This window comes from Vombatus ursinus, unplaced genomic scaffold (assembly GCF_900497805.2).
Source record: "Vombatus ursinus unplaced genomic scaffold, bare-nosed wombat genome assembly UNPS02004099.1, whole genome shotgun sequence".
Lineage (NCBI taxonomy): Eukaryota > Metazoa > Chordata > Mammalia > Diprotodontia > Vombatidae > Vombatus > Vombatus ursinus.
Window position 1 is genome coordinate 365,867 of NW_020943877.1, and position 16,301 is coordinate 382,167.

A 16,301-nucleotide genomic window follows, 5' to 3' on the forward strand; every position below is an offset into this window, starting at 1 on the left:
TTAATGTCTTATTTTTCTGGGTTTGATATTTTTCTAACTATGCTAATATTTAATTAAAGTATGGTTTCAGCTCTAAGATTAGTTAGTTACAATGTTCAATTTTTAGTGTCCTGAAGCCAATTGCACTTTCACTTCTAGTGCAAAATTAAAGAATTTACTTGATACTGTTTCTGTAGCTAAAAAAATATAATAAAGCTTGTTTGCCTTACCTGTTTAAAAAAAAATCCTTGTTTTTAGCTTTTAAAAACTTGTTCTAAAGCCTTGCTTTCTAGCAGGCTCAGAATTTCTAGCTCTTCCTTTCCAACCAGTTGTTGTTTTGTTTGGACTCTAAAATCATCCCTGCTGCCCCCAGGATCAACTCATGAGAGAGAAAGGGAGAGAATTTGAAACTCAGTTTTAAAAAAATGTAAAAAATTGTTTTTACATGTAATGGGGGGAGGAATAAAATATTATTAAACATACAAAAAGGGGGTGGGGGCTTAGGTTATCAAATTAGCAATTAGTTTTCACTTCAGTCATATCATACTTCTTCCAGGAAAAAATAAGGATCAGAAATCTCAGACCCCCAGAGATTTCATCAGCTTAGCTACTCAACAAATTTTAAGTGCCCAAAGTTGCCTCTTTCTTTCTCAGTTGTTAATCAGAATTGGAGCAAAACAAAGAAACAAAAACAAAACTTCCTTTAAAGTCTTCATTCTTAGAGGGCTCAATTTCCAGCTCTCCATTTTGTAGTATTTGCTCTGCTTGGTTTAGACTCAAGGATGATTCTGCTTCCTCCAGGATGAGGAAAATTATATTAATATTGTGCTATATTATTTAATATCTAATATTACCATAAAGGTGATACCATAAGTAAATTAAGAGAGCATGGAAATGCAAATTAAAACAACTCTGAAGTATCACCTCACACATATTAGGGTAGCTAATATGACAGAAAAGGAAAATGTTAGATGTTGGAGGGGATGTGGGAAAACTGGGACACTAATGCACTGTTGGTGGAGTTGTGAACTGGTCCCATCATTCTGGAGAACAATTTGGAACTATGCCCAAAAGGCTATAAAACTGCATACCCTTGATCCAGCAATACCACTGCTAGATCTATATCTCAAAGACATCCAAAAAAGAGAAAAGGACTTATTTATACAAAAATATTTATAGCAGCTCTTTTTGTGGTGGCTAAGAACTGGAAATCAAAGGGATGCCCATCAATTGGGGAATTGCTCAAAAAAACTGTAGTATATGATTGTAACTGAATATTATTTTGCAAGCAGGATGATTTCAGAAAAATCTGAAAAGACTGACATGCACTGATACATAGTGAAATGAACAGAGCCAGGAGAATGTTGTACACAGTAACAGCAATATTGTTTGATGAAGAACTGTGAATGACTTGACTATTCTCAGCAATACAATGATCCAAGACGACTCCAAAGGACTAATGATGAAGCATACTATTTGCCTCCAGAGAAAGAAGTGATATTAACTGAATACAGACTGAAGTATGTTTTTTCCACTTTCTGTCTTTCATTTTTTTCTTTTATTCAAGTCTTCTTGTACAAAACAACTAATATGGAAATGTTTTACATAATTGCACATGTATAACCAATATCTGATTGCTTACCATCTAAGGAAGGAGGGGAGGGAGTGATAGAATTTGGAACTTAAAACTTTTAAAATGTTTTAAAAATAAAAAGAGGTAAAAAAGAAAAGACAGCTACAGAAAATAAACATTTATGGTTCATATATAATTTCATCTTTAATATTTTATAAGATGGAAGGGAAAACATGGCCGTCATCAACCATTTTTCATGGAAGGCCTATTCCTATAGCCTGGTAAATGGAAGTTTGGGAAATACTGTTCTGCACAAAGAGAGGAAAAGAATGAAATTGAAACAAATAAAGACTAGGTTACTATGAGAGTAGTGTGACTCTCACTGGTTCACACTCAAAAAAAAAAAAAAAACAACCCAGTATTACTATGTAATCCATCCTAATCCTCATTTTGTTAAACCTTCTAGCTCAAACGACATTCTTTCCCATTCTGAACTTAAGGTGTGGTTGAATAATAACTCCTAGCCCCTAGGGGCTCTTCTTTGCTAACCTGGGATCCTTGCTTTTATTCATAGATAAACAAGAACCAGCTTGGGCTAGGCCCCTCCTTGGTGGTGATGGTGGTGGGAGAGTAATCTGGGGATGGTGGACGATGATTTGGATGGTTATGATTTTCTAGCCAAGATTATTGTAGGCAAACTGATGCCCATCTTTTAATTGCTAGAGAGGGGCATGATGGCTAACCGCCCCCAACTGTAGACTAATCCTATCAGCTCAGATTTACTCCAGTCTCCCAATGGTGAAGTAATAGGCAGGAGCTGAAGTAACTCTTAACCCACTTCTTATTAAAGTATTTACCAGTCTGGATTGTTTTACCTTTGCCAGGGGAGGTCCAAATGATGCATTGTCAGGCCAATCAGAAGGGAAACACACCTAGGTTTAAAAGGTCCTGTGGGCCCTCACTTGGAGTCTTTGGTCACTGAGAGCAGCCATTGATCCAAATTATTGGTTGTTGCTAGCCAAACTAGTGAATTAATCATACTCTAGTCCAGAGGCTCCCAGAGTGGGCAAAACCACTCCTTGAGGGTGCTGGAATGACCCGGGGGGGGGGGGCAGTAGTAGCCTCGGGGCTAATTGGAGGACATTGAATAAGGGAGCAGAAAGTAGGTTTCTAGGCCAGTGCTAAGTAATTTTTTTTTTTAAAGGGGCCAGTAGGCCAAGTAAGTTTGGAAACGTCCATATCTAGTCCCTGCTTTTTGGCTGAGATGGCCGGTGTAAGTAACAGTTTATGTGTTACTGTTAATAAAATGTTATCTTGCTCTGGAGAAAACTATGTCTCAGCAGGCCCTTGTTGTAATTTGACTTACCGTGGTTGTAGGGGCTCATCTAGGGTTTGAGTGTGAAGGCCAAGTCTCCCAGGATCCTTAGCAGAACTCCTCCCTTCTTTGGGCCTTTGTGGAATTTTCCACAAAGGGAGAGTTTTCTGCTAAGGATTTGTGTCTCTGAACTGACTCTTCCCCTAAAAACCTGAGATCTTTTCCAGGTAAGGAGGTAAGAACTCTGTTGGAATTAATGCTGTATTTTTTTGTTATTGTTGTTTTGGATTCTCTTTTTCTCCCCACTTAATAGTATTTTATTTTTTTCCAATTACATGTAAAGATAATTTTTAACATTCACTTTTATAAGATTTTGAGTTATAAATCTGTCTCCCCTTCCCTCTTTCTAAGACAGCAAGCAATCTGATATAGGCTATACATGTACAATCATATTAAACATAATTACATATTAGTCATGTTGTGAAAGAAGAATCAGAACAAAAGGAAAAACCACTAGAAAGAAAAAAAACCAAAATAACAAAAAGGCAAAAAATGGTATGGTGCAGTCTGCATTCAGAATCCATATTTCTTTCTCTGGATGTGGATAGCATTTTCCATCATGAGTCTTTTGGAACTGTCTTGGATCATTGTATAGCTGAGGAGAGCTAAGTCTGTCATAGTAGATCATCGCACAATGCTGTTGTTACTGTGTTTGTGTTTATTTTGTTTGACTGATTCTTGATGTCTCATAGAGTCATTAGCTTCCACTTAACCAATTCTAATTGTTAAGGAATTTTTTCTTCAATTAGCTTTTGTACATCCTTTTCCATTTGGTCAATTTTACTTTTAAAGGAGTTGTTTTCCTCAGTGAATCTTTTTTTCCATTTGGCCAATTGTATATTTTAAAGAATTGTTTTCTTTAGTGAATTTTTGTCCTTCCTTTTCTACTTGTTGACTCACTCTTTCTTGCATTTCTCTCATTTCTTTTTTTTTCAATTTTTCTTCTACCTCTCATATTTGATTTTTAAAATCCTCTTTGAGCTCCTCCAAGAAGGCTTTTTGGGCTTGAGAATAATTTATATTCCTACTAGAGACTCCTGAACCCTCATTAGATTCATAAACTGAGAACCAGACCTGTGGCAAGGCTGTTCGGCAAAGCTGTGCAGTCCATCAGGAGGGTTTCTTGAAATATTTAAAACCTTAGCCAGGGCATTTTTGAAGAGCATCTCTACAAATATCCCCCCTAGATTTCAAATTGGGCTAGTAAAAAAATCTTTTTTAACTTCTCCAACCAGAAGAAGTACTTTACTCAATAAGGATATATATATATATATATATATATATATATATATATGAATAGAGAGAAAGAGAGAGAGAGAGAGAGAGAAAGAGAGAGAGAGAGAGAGAGGGAAGGAGGGAGAGGGAGACACACAGAGGGAAAGAGAGAGAGAGAGAGAAAGAGAGAGAGAGACACACAGAGGGAAAGAGAGAGAGAGAGAGAGAAAATAATATGCCAAAGGAAACTCCTTTCGGTAGAAGCACCTTGAAGCATGGGATAAGGGAGAATTCCCAACTGAGGCAAGAATGATACACACATACACAAAAAAATTAGGTTTTGTAATATCTGGTTTAAAACAGAAAAAAAAATTAGCTGGTGAATTGAATTATCATAAGCTGAAAGATTTAAAAATAGCCTTAGCAGATAAAAACCAAAATAGACTATTGGTATTTATGGAATGAATTGACTGATCCTTTAAATTAATTTAAATTATCTCATGGCATTTTTCCCCTTTAAGAACCTGTTAGTTATAATTTAAGGAGCAATGTAGTTTTTTTTCAAAATTTTAATATTTTATTTTTTCTCAATTACATGTAAAAACAATTTTAACATTTATATTTTTACAATTTTGAGTTCCAAATTTTCTCCTACCTTCTTTCACCTGCCACATCATTGAGTAGGCAAGTAATTTGATAATGGTTATACATATGCAGTCATGTAAAACATATTTCCATATTAGTCATGTTATGAAGGAAAACACAAACCGAAAAGAAAAACCCACAAAAAATAAAGATAGTAAAAAAAATATGCTTCAATTTGCATTCAGATTCCATCAGTTCTTTCTCTGGAGATAGATAGCATTTTCATCATAGGTTCTTCAGAATTGTCTTAGACTCCACGTTCATGTGCCTTTTCTATTGTAATAAATCCAGTTGCAATGTATGTTTCATGGACTTGTGATATTGTTTTTGGTTAACAGTAAATGGTACAGTGATGGGATATGATGAGAGAAAGCGACTCAGACTGACCAGAGGCTTCAGATGCAGGGCTAGGTCCCAATATTGGGCCCTTTTGTGCCCTACTTGTATCAGATCTCTGGTTTGGGGAGTTTTACTTCTCCACTCATATCTTAAACTCCTGTCTCTTTCAGTTGAATTCCTGTGACAAGAGAAATCAGGCTGTCCGTGATCAAGGGGTGAAAGGTAAGGTCTTTTGTTTTTTGAAAGGTATTCTGACTGAAGCAGATTTGAAAGTCAAATCTTGATAATTTGGCTGGCTGATGGTAATGGTAATTTTAGCTAGGACAGGAGTGAGCTACTGCACTCTAGGTTTTGGTTGTTGATAGCTGGAAGACTTGACTGAAGAGAGCTCTGTCTCTGTTTCCAGGTATTGCTGGCCTAAGGAGTGGCTGAGGAGGACTCGGGGAGAGACCAGTTCTGGGTGGCCCAGCCAAGGTACAGTGAAAGAGGGCTCCTGGTGTTTTTTGTTTTTTGTTTCTGTTTTGTTTTGTTTTATGTTTTTGTTTTGTTTTATTTTGGTTTTTTTTTTTGGCTAGGCAATGGGGTTAAGTGACTTGCCCAGGGTCACACAGCTAGTAAGTGTCAAGTGTCCAAGGCCGGATTTGAACTCAGGTCCTCCTGACTTCAGGGCTGGTGCTGTATCCACTGCACTACCTAGCTGCCCTAGCTCCTGGTGTTTTTTTATTAACTGACTGAAAAATAATAAATAGAATATATGGGTATGAATTAAGAATATAAAATTTTTGGCTTTTTGTTGTTGTTGTATTTGTCTGTGTGTGTCTGTTCCCCATGAGTAATAAAGTATCCAAAGATGACTTTATTCCTTCCCTCAAAGAGACTGCCATGGGCCAAATGATACAGTTATATGGCCCTGAAAACCTGCAGATAGTTGGCAAAAAGTTTAAATATCTAGAATTCTAGACAAATGCACATTTTAAACTTAATTCATAAATTTATAGCCTAGCAAAGATGAGAACTTTCAGTGCTATTGAGTGAGAACTCAGAATGGCAATTGCCCTCTGTAGCATAGGATAAAGAAAAGAGAAAGTTATTCTTTCTCTCTCCCTCACTCCCTTTCGGACTGCACACATCAGGGGGACGAGAGAGAGGCAGAGGAGGAAAAACTCAGCAAAGCAAAAAGTATTTGGGATATGATTGATAAAGGAAGCGTCAGGTCAGAATATGCAAGAAGACAGGTATAATTTTAAAAAGGTAATAATTTCTTAAGACTTTGTATTTGCATGTGATAAATAACATGGCCCCTGTGGAGACACTTGGCAAGAAGTAACATTTTGTACCTATGTGTTTGTATTTCCTATGTCTGTTTATGTGTCTCTCAAAGTCTGTAATTGTGTTCACAGAGCTTAGAAGGAAAAACTTTGCTGGCAAAGCTCTCTCTCTGGGTCATGTTAGCTAATCTAGGTTTTTAGCAAGATTCTATTTCTTCCTTCACATTTATGAAATGTGGCCAAGTTCTTTCCCCCAACCTCTACAGCTATACGCTGGGAAAGTAATGTTTTAATAGGTCATTGAGTTTGTTTAACAACAATATGTGCCAAAATTATAGAAAGAAATATTCAGTGGAGTGAATATAGTTTGGAATGTGGTTGAAATGTAGGATTTTAGTAAAGGAAAGTTGCATAGTCTGAGTAATTGCTTTGGAAGATTTGGAAAGAGAAATAAAGGCTAGAGGGAAAATATGGAAGGTAGAAAAGAAAGTTTGGGGACAAATCCCGTCCCTGGACAGTTGCTCTGGGTGCCCTTATACCAGCTTCAGAAGGTTTAAGCATGTTAACAAGGTCTAAATATGTTGACAGAAAAGGGTTGAAAAAGTTTTGGCTTTTAAGTGGGAAAGTTGTGTGAAACTTCATATGCTTATCTTATTGGGAACTATACTAATACACAGTAGCTATTTGATTTGGAAGTATATAGAGAAACAGTTATAGAGAGCTAGGAGTAAATTTATAAGCAGTGTGTCCTTTTTGAGATTGTAGAACCCAGATTTGAACTAACTTAAAATGTGCTCATAATTGTGATAATTGGGGTAGATTAAAACCTAATACCACACTGCCACTTTTACAATCTTTAATAGTGGATTAGCTAGAAATAGTGGACCTCATAATATGACATGCCTGGAATAACTAGCCCTTGTATAAAATATAATAATGCATAATTAAAATTATGAATTGAGATTCATTACCCTTTGGAAAATAGATCCAGGTGTAATTGAATTTATTCTGGTCTTATTTTAAGTGAAACATATCTCTTCTAATATGTTTATGATGCAGTAGAATTTATTATACTATTTGACATGAAGACAAATGGGGAAAATGCATGGATTTGAGATTTTGTTAATTGAGTGACCTTAAAGTTATCTCATGTCTGTTTACCTCAGTTTACTGATCTGTAAGGAGATAATAACAGCACCCACTTCCCAGGATTGTTTTGAGGATCACATGATTGTAAAGCACTTAACACAATGCCTGGCATAGGGCAAACAATATATGAATGTTAACTGTTATTATTATTACTTTAATTAGATGGAATTGCTCCATACATGATGACTTTATACAGGTTTTAGATATGATCAGCATATAGTGCCAATGGTGATAAAATAATTTTCTGTGTAAGGTAGTTAGGAAATGCATGCTACTGAATTGAGGTCACCTGATTGTTAATGGGTTTGTTTTGAGTCTCAAACATATTATAGTTTATGGCATTGTTATGTTTCTAAATGTTCTTATATTATGAAATCGGTAACCTGTTGTATCAGTTATGTCATTAGAAGAACAATTTTTTTCATAACTAAGATGTTATTAGAATGTGAACTGAACAACTAAAAGAAAGTAGAAAAATTGTTTGAAAGCAGTGGTTATTTTATCAGCCTTGCTAACCCTGTTTTGTAATATTTTGTAACTGCAAGTTAGGAAACTGGAAATTTCCAGCTTTGCCTATAGTTAAGAGGAAATTATAGCTAAAACTACTTGGCTATCACTTATAAAAATTTTAAGATTGTTATTTGGGATTATTGTCATAATGCCAAAGCCTATCAAGTGTATACATAGGTATTTTAAAAGAGAAAATTGGTAATTGATTATTGTGTGGGAAATGGTACAAAGAAAAGACCTTGTAGACTCCTCTTATATTGTAAACTTGCTATGCTCCTGGAAACCATCTGTGTGGACAAGGTCATCAGCCTTGTGAAAAGAGCTTATTATTGGTTATGGAGTTCCAATGAAATTGGCTTACTGAGAATTTACAATTTTGTGTATAATATAGAAGTGATTTCTAATGATTGATCCTTACACTAGCGTGTGTGTAAGGTCAAGAAGAAGAAGAGAAAAAGAAAAACAAATGAAGAATGTTAAATGAAATCTCTCATGAATGTGTGGGTCCTGGTAATTTTTTTTTTGCTTGTTACAACTTCATGAGAGTAAAAATAAGTGTATCTAGCCCTAATCTGTGATTAGTGAGATTTGTCATTTGAGAAAAAAAAGCTCTTGAGACTGTAACTTGTATTGTTTTGAGTTTTGAATTTAGGTATAATTGATGGGTCATTAAGTCAGTCATCTAGCATTTAAGAGAAATGCCACAAGCTATTCAGAGGGAATGATGTGATCTTGAACTTTTTATAGGTGGAGGTCTGTATCTGGAAAAAAGTGGAGAGGACAAGCTTGGCATAGCCTAAGGTAGGATCCTTCTGGCTCAGTTTCCCCATTGTGTGACTTACTTTTGAGCAGGAATGTTTCTCACCTTGCTATTCCTGAGTCTAGTTATAAGGCAGAATTGTTACTGCATGATTGGTTATCAACTCTGACTTTTTTTTTTTGGCTAGGCAGTGGGGTTAAGTGACTTGCCCAGGGTCACACAGCTAGTAAATGTTATGTGTGTTATGTGTCTGAAGCCGGATTTGATCAACTCTGACTCTTACCTAATGTCAAACAGAGCTAAGGATGCTTTATTATGTCACATATGTATTGAGTCATTAAGGACCACTTGCAATGCTGTTAGGATAATGTCCCTGTTTTTTTTTTTTTGTTTTGTTTTGTTTTGTTTTATAGAAAATTTCTATAATCAGAGCAGGTGGTCGGTAGAAGATATGAGCACAATGCAAGTATATAAGATCTTACTGTTTTCAGTCTAAATATGTAGTAATTCCATATCCCAAAGAACTAAGTAACTTAGTACTTGGGCTTGTCATCTGCCTGCTAGTACTTTCATTGCCATGTGTAAGATTAAGTCCCTGGAATAGCTTGTTCTTTCTGACAGTAATGATAATAATTACACAAAGGTTAAAAAAAGCTTGTTAAACAAAGATACAAACACAATGTTAAATCATTATCTCATAAACTAAGGCTGGAACACATATTTGCTACTGTAATAAAATGCATGTGTGTAAGATCTGAGCTATTTAGCCTAGAATTATAGTCCTTTCTATATCATGAACAACTTAATGAGTATTTGGCTTAGTCATCTGTCTGTTACTGGATATATATTTCTGTATAAAATAAAGTCTTTAAATGTTTCCAAATGTGGTAAGAATAATTGGGTGTTCATACAACAATTTATGGGACTATGCTGTTATTCTATTAATAATTAAAATGAAATTAGAAACATCTTCAATTTGGTTTGAAGAAATGAATTTTATTGTAATCAGTTCTCTTAGAGAAGAGTAACTTATGGAATAATTTGTATCACATCAATGGAAAAGTCAATTCAATTTAAGATTCATATTAAATGTGGAAATAACACTTGTTGCCTGTGGTACAAACATGTTTTATTATCACCAACTTACTTGATATGTATTATTTTGAAACTAATTACTTAAGTATATCTCCACATCCCATCCTAAGTCTTTTGGTACAATTGAAGTTAACTTGGTAACTTTTATGTAAATTCATTTGTGTATCATAAGTTATCTTCTTATAGAAAGTATTCTTTAATATATGTTTTACCTGAAGATTAGATCTTTATCTGACTTTGATACTCCTAAGGTGGGGGGGAACTGAATAATTGAATTGAATTGATTTAGAATTAAATTAAGTTGTACTTAAATTTGGAGTTCTACAACAATTAACAGTTAAAATAAAAATTGAAAAGAAAAAAATTGAGTAAAAATGTTGAGAAAACAAGATCAAATGAATATATATGTAATCTGGAAGGTTTTAAGAGTTCTGACTTCTGTGGTATTTGAAATATTTAATATTGAATGTTTTACTTTTATCAATTTAACAGTAACCCTTTAACTTATTGTTAACAACATTTATGTCAGGTACACAGTTTAGATAAAGATAGAAATAACATAGAATATTTATAAGCTAAATCCTCTGAAGTTTCAGGTGAACAATGGGCTCCTAATTTGATGTTCCCCTTATAGCTCTATTATTGATTATATCAGAATCACGAGGGTTCAACTGGTTTCTACCACATGTACTAGTTATTAGAGAAGTAAACTTTGTGACTAGTATGGAAATCTTGTATTGAGATCTGTTTTGTCACAAATTTTAGCAAAAACGTCTAAGTAGTCTTTAGAATTAACTTGTAACCAGAAAGGAAGTCCACTGAAGTGGTTCCCCTGAAGACATGATATTTTCCAGACTGCCTGAAGAAGAAATGTGCCAGGGATAGGACGACTGAGTGGGATGGCTGAGATTCAAGATGAAATGTGTTGATTGAATGGATATTGGGAATGGTTACTAAATTGCAGAGTGACTTTTTTTTTAATATTGATATCCATTATTGTACCCCTTTGTCTTTTATTTTCTGTATCTGTTTACTAAGTTTTCTCAGTTTTCTTCATGTTGTATGATTTTCCCCTCTGGATTAATCCTTGATTTTGAACGTTCTTACTATGGCTTATACTGTACTTCATTTATGGTACTACTCTCACTTTCTAAATGAAACTATCCTGTATGGGCCACAAGTCATAAAAGTGCCCAAGGTTTCTAGTTAGCTTTATGTCTGTTGACCATTTTCCTTGTGAAGTATTTTTTTCTCTTGCCTTCAGAGACCCTTTTTAGGTAGTATCCATAGGAATGTTTTACCAAGTGCACTCTCTGTGGTCTTTGGCATACCCAGGGTTGCCTTTGACCTATTGAGGCAGGAGAAGGAATTTTAAGGGGTTCCCTGCACTTACCTTTTTGAGTTGCCATATTTCACAGAAACACTGGACCTGGAGTATGCAAGAGGCCCCGAATGAATCAAGGATGAAGTTCACCCTTAGCTGACACGATTTATTGCTTGCATTCCAAGCTTAACTCCCAGTGTGTCTTTGGGAGTCAAGATAGGCACCAGTCAGTCTGCACCAGACTGAGAAACTGTTTCTGCAGCTGGGACCATTGTAAATAAATAGACCATCATATCTTCACAGTCTAGTAGTTTCTAAGGGAAAATAATGCTGTTTTTGCCATTTTACTTATTAATGATTTCTCGTTTTCTTACCTTTGGAAAGGGATTAGTCCTTTTCTCCTCCCCTATTACTTCCCCTTTTCCCTGTAACTGAAATATCAAGCTTTCCCTGCACTTCTAGGCTCCTTCATATAGGGACTTTCATAAGCATGTGCCTTTCTCTTTAATAAATGCAGTTGCAAGTCATGTCTCATGGACTTGTGATATTGCTTTTGATTAATGTTGTATACAATGTACTGATTATTTTTTTCTAGCATTATTGATATTTCACTTTACTCATTTGCTATTTTATTGATTTGGTTTTCTCCCCTCTTTTTAATAAGATTAGGTAAAGATTTATCAATTTCATTAGTTTTTTTTTCAAAGAACCAGCCTTTGGTTTTAGATATAATTTCTTTGGAGTATTTCTGCCTTCAATTTACCTGTTTCTCCTATTTTAATAACTTTGTGCTTATTTTAAGTTTGTTTATTTGTTGGCATTCTAATTTTTTCTATGAATATTTAGTTCGTTTTTCCTCTTATTTTCTACGTTGTTAGTATATGTTTGTAAGGATACATTTTTTCCCTCCTTAAGACTGCTTTATCTGCACCTTGGTATTTCTGTATATTGTTTCGTCATCATCATCATCATCATCTTTTTTTCAAATAATTACTTGTATTTTTTTTAAAATGATTCTTTGAATTTGTCATCATTTAGGATTTCATTTTAAAATTGCCATTTTGTTCTCTGTCTTATGTTTGTGCTGTCTGAAACAATTACTATTTTTATTAAGCTATGGTCTGGGCAGAGCAGTGGGGATAGGGAGCTGACAGCACCCTTTCATCTCCTCTCTTTGCTTCCCAGTTTTCTTCTGCAGAGCCTAGTGAAAAAATATCGCAGCCATGGATCTTCAACTCCCGAATCCCTACCCTGCCCTGATGGCCACTGGCAGCACTTCCCACAGCCCGCTATACCGGGTCCTAGTCCGAGTGTCTGAGAGCTACCCTAGAATGGAGAGGAAGCTGCAAAAGTATTTCCAGAACCCATGGAGGTCTGGGGGAGGCAAGTGCAAGGTCAAAGTCGGTCCCACTGAAGGTACTTTCTGGGTAGAGTTTTATAAAAGAAAAGCCCAAGAAGGTGTGATAGCAAGGAAAGATCATTCTGTGGCAGTCAGTGATACAACATATGTGAATGTCTACATAGAAACAAATGAAAACCCAGGAGAGAACAACACATTGGAGATAAGCCAGCTTTCCTCTCAGACTCAGTCACTTCCAAAGGAATCTCCAGATGAGAATCACCCAGATGAAGGAGGTGCTGCTAGCTCCTCTAATTCCATCATTCAAAAGGTATTTCTCCACGTGGCGGCCCAGCTGAACTTCAACCTTTCTGACGAGCAAAGGGAGAAAATTATTAACCTCTGCCCAAATCTCATAATAGACGGAGGCTATGATGGACCTGAGAGAGTGATTGGTGACTATGAAGATGTTGAAAAAGCTCATCGATTCTTAAGTGACAGCGTCCTGGGAAATTACAAGAAAGAGGATTTTTCCCATTCAGCCTCAGCAAGAGAAGTTGAGCAAATTATGGCAAATGACTGTGACAATCCTATTCTTCACTCAAATCCCGAACACATGACAGAAGAAGAGTCAGACCTTATCTCAGTTCCTTCACATTTGTATGAATATTTCAAATATTTCTTTGCTGGAACTCTGGACAAAATAGAAAGTGAGCATCAAGTACGTATCCAAAGTACTCTGGCATATCCTACGGGCAATGTGTGTTTAGACTTCGAGACAAGTAATTCGGGGGACAGGAAAGCGGCTCAAGAAGCTTTTATCAGAGAATTTCAGAGGGAAATACAGAATGTGACTCGGCATGATGTTCATTTCACAGATAATAAGCTGGCCCTTGATGTCCAAAAAACACTAACTGATATGTTTCAAAACCTCCATATTAAAGCTGAAGGAAAAGTCTTAATCCTCTGGGGAAACCCACAGGATATCTTAGGAGCTCAACATTTTATTGAATCAAACTTCTCTCGCAAACAACCTCTGGAATCAATGGCTTCCCAAAATATGATGAAGAATGAAATTGAGGTGGATACTACTCATTTGCGTCTTCTACGCCAAGAAATCAGAGAAATAGAGAAAAAATATGACATTGCAGTGGAATTGGTGAATATACCCCAAACTCAGAAAACCCTCGTTGCATTTAAACCAAAAGACAAAGGCTTAGGCCTCTCTGCATTTGCTCATGAAGATTTCGTTGATGTCTTTCAGAAGCTCTTACGTCAGATTGTCAAAGAGGTAGTTATCCTGAAACCATTAGACCAAGATAGAAATGGTTGGCCGGAAAAGACATTCTTTGAAGATTTTGAAAGAAGGTACCCCCATGTAAACTTGGAGTGGAATGGACAAGAAATGACATTGACTGGTTTGCCCAAGTACATTGCAGAAGCAAGGAAATATGTTAAGAGATATTTGAGTATGGAAGATCCTTCCCAGCAGAGACAAGAGCTAACTTTTTGCATTGGATGGAAATGGACAACAGTCCCCAGATCCCCCTTGGACAACATTGGTAATGATTTCAAGATGGCTTTACCTATGTTCAAGGGATTGTCTGACTATCGGGATTTAAGAAAAGAGGAGGAAGAGGAGGAGGAGGATGATGAGGAGGAAGAGGAGTGTGTCATCTGTATGGAAAGCATTCACAACAAAGAAGTCCTCCCAAAGTGCAAGCATGGATTCTGTGGCCCTTGTATTAGAGAGGCCATGAAACATAAGCCAGTGTGCCCTGTGTGCCAGACTTCCTATGGCATCGTGAAAGGGAATCAGCCAGATGGAACAATGACAACCTCTTACAGAACCTCTTCACTTCCAGGTTATAATTCCTATGGCACTATTGTGATTCATTATGACATGCGGGGAGGCATACAGACAGAAGAGCATCCCAACCCAGGAAAACGCTATGAAGGCACAAGACGGGTGGCATACTTGCCAAATAATGAAGAAGGACGGCAGGTTTTGCTTCTTCTCAGAAGAGCTTTTGAACAAAGGTTGATTTTCACAGTAGGACAGTCCCGGACATCAGGAATCAAGGATGTGATCACTTGGAATGATATTCACCACAAAACTCTCCAATTTGGTGGTCCAGAAAACTTTGGTTACCCTGATCCCGGCTACCTGCAACGAGTCAAGCTGGAACTGAAGGCTAAAGGAATTGAGTAAGAGTGCTGATTTCAAGGATACCTCCAGAGCTGGGCTTGCAAAGGTTGTTGCTGTGGAAAGGAAACAAAGCAGTCATTAAAATATATGTGTATGTAGGCAACATTTAGAGAAAAATAGAAGAACTTGAGAAGAGGTTAGTTTGCTTAGGGGTGAGCGGGATGAACTGCTATGTGCTAACCTATCTAATTTATTGGAGTTTTAGTTTTTATTAGACAAACTGAGAGCCTTGTAGGAATGTAAAAGTTGCTCTAGTGAGATCCCAAAGTTTTCCTGCCTGTTTCCATTTTGCTGTCACCAGGGATGCTGGAGTTAAGGAATCTTCCATTGTACCACTTGCACAAAGTGATGACTGACCCTTAGGTCCATTCACATTATTTGTGGTAAGCTGTTGATGGCCTCAGAACTCATCAGAGTTCTGTTCTGACTGGAATGGTAGCCAGGAACATTAAAAAGTTTGGAAGATATCTTGAAGAAAATCATAGTCTCCAAATGCTTACATGAATCCTTCATTTCAGAAAGAAACTATCCATCCTTGGGGCTCTGGCAAATTTAATATAGTGGGAAAAGATATTTCTGTCTTCAATCAAGTCCGGTGACATCAAATCAACTTCAGGAACAAATAGAAAAGCCTCTGTTTGGCATTCAAAGCTCTTCATAACCTTGCCCCTCCCTTTACTATCCCCACTGTGTACTCTGTGATTCAGTGATACTGGCCTCCTTGATGTTCCTTGCACAAGAAATTCCATCTCTCCAGATTGTGCATTTTCACTGGATATCCACCACGACTGGAATTCTTTTCCTCCACATTTCCAGCGACCAGCTTCCCTGACTTCTTTCAAGTCCTACCTAAAATCTCACCTTCTATATGAAGCCTCTCCCAAATCCCCTTGGTACTAGTGACTTTCCTCTGTGGATTATCTCCAATTTATCTTGTATGTGGCTTGTTTGTACATAGTTGTTTATATATTGTCTTCTCCATTAGACTATGAGCTACTTGAGAGCAGAGACTGTCTTTTGCCTTCTTTTGTGTCCCCAGCACTTAGCACAGTGCCTAGAATATAGTAGGCACTTAATAAATATGTGTTGACTAATTGATTGACTATGGGCAGGCTCATTAACCTGGCTGAGAATCAGTTTCCAGCTTAATAGGCAACTGGCATTGGCTTGTGTGCTGCCCTGTTTCTCTGCCTACTTAGCTCACCTTTTGGGGTGCACCTTTGGCAATTGTTCTGTCTAGACTTAGTGAGACCACATTCATACCCAAATATTTTCTGACTTTTAATCTCCGCAAAATTGTCTGCTCAATTTGCCATTAATTTAGGTGCACCCTCAAAAGTGTAGTTCTAGGGCAACAGATGAAAGGCCCATTCATCTCTGAATGATTCCATGTTTTATATTTGCTACAAACACTAAGCAGAAATATTAAGTAGGAGCTTATATATTGGATCCTATAGCATTGTTTGGAAAATAAAAGAGAACCTGTGATAGATAGAGGTTCCTTTTCCAGTTACAAATAGC

General features: G+C 36.6%; 1 protein-coding gene across 1 annotated transcript in view; it reads left to right on the top strand.

Moving 5' to 3' along the window:
• LOC114053509 (E3 ubiquitin-protein ligase DTX3L-like) overlaps window positions 1-15,742 on the top strand; it is a 28,441-nt gene extending 12,699 nt beyond the window's left edge. The window contains exons 2-5 of the mRNA XM_027876625.1: window positions 5,297-5,348; window positions 5,533-5,600; window positions 8,801-8,854; window positions 12,418-15,742. Coding sequence (XP_027732426.1) covers window positions 12,456-14,783 — 2,328 coding nt within the window. The 5' untranslated portion in view covers window positions 5,297-5,348; window positions 5,533-5,600; window positions 8,801-8,854; window positions 12,418-12,455 and the 3' untranslated portion in view covers window positions 14,784-15,742. The remainder of the gene's footprint in view (window positions 1-5,296; window positions 5,349-5,532; window positions 5,601-8,800; window positions 8,855-12,417) is intronic.
• The last annotated feature ends 559 nt before the right edge of the window (window positions 15,743-16,301 follow it).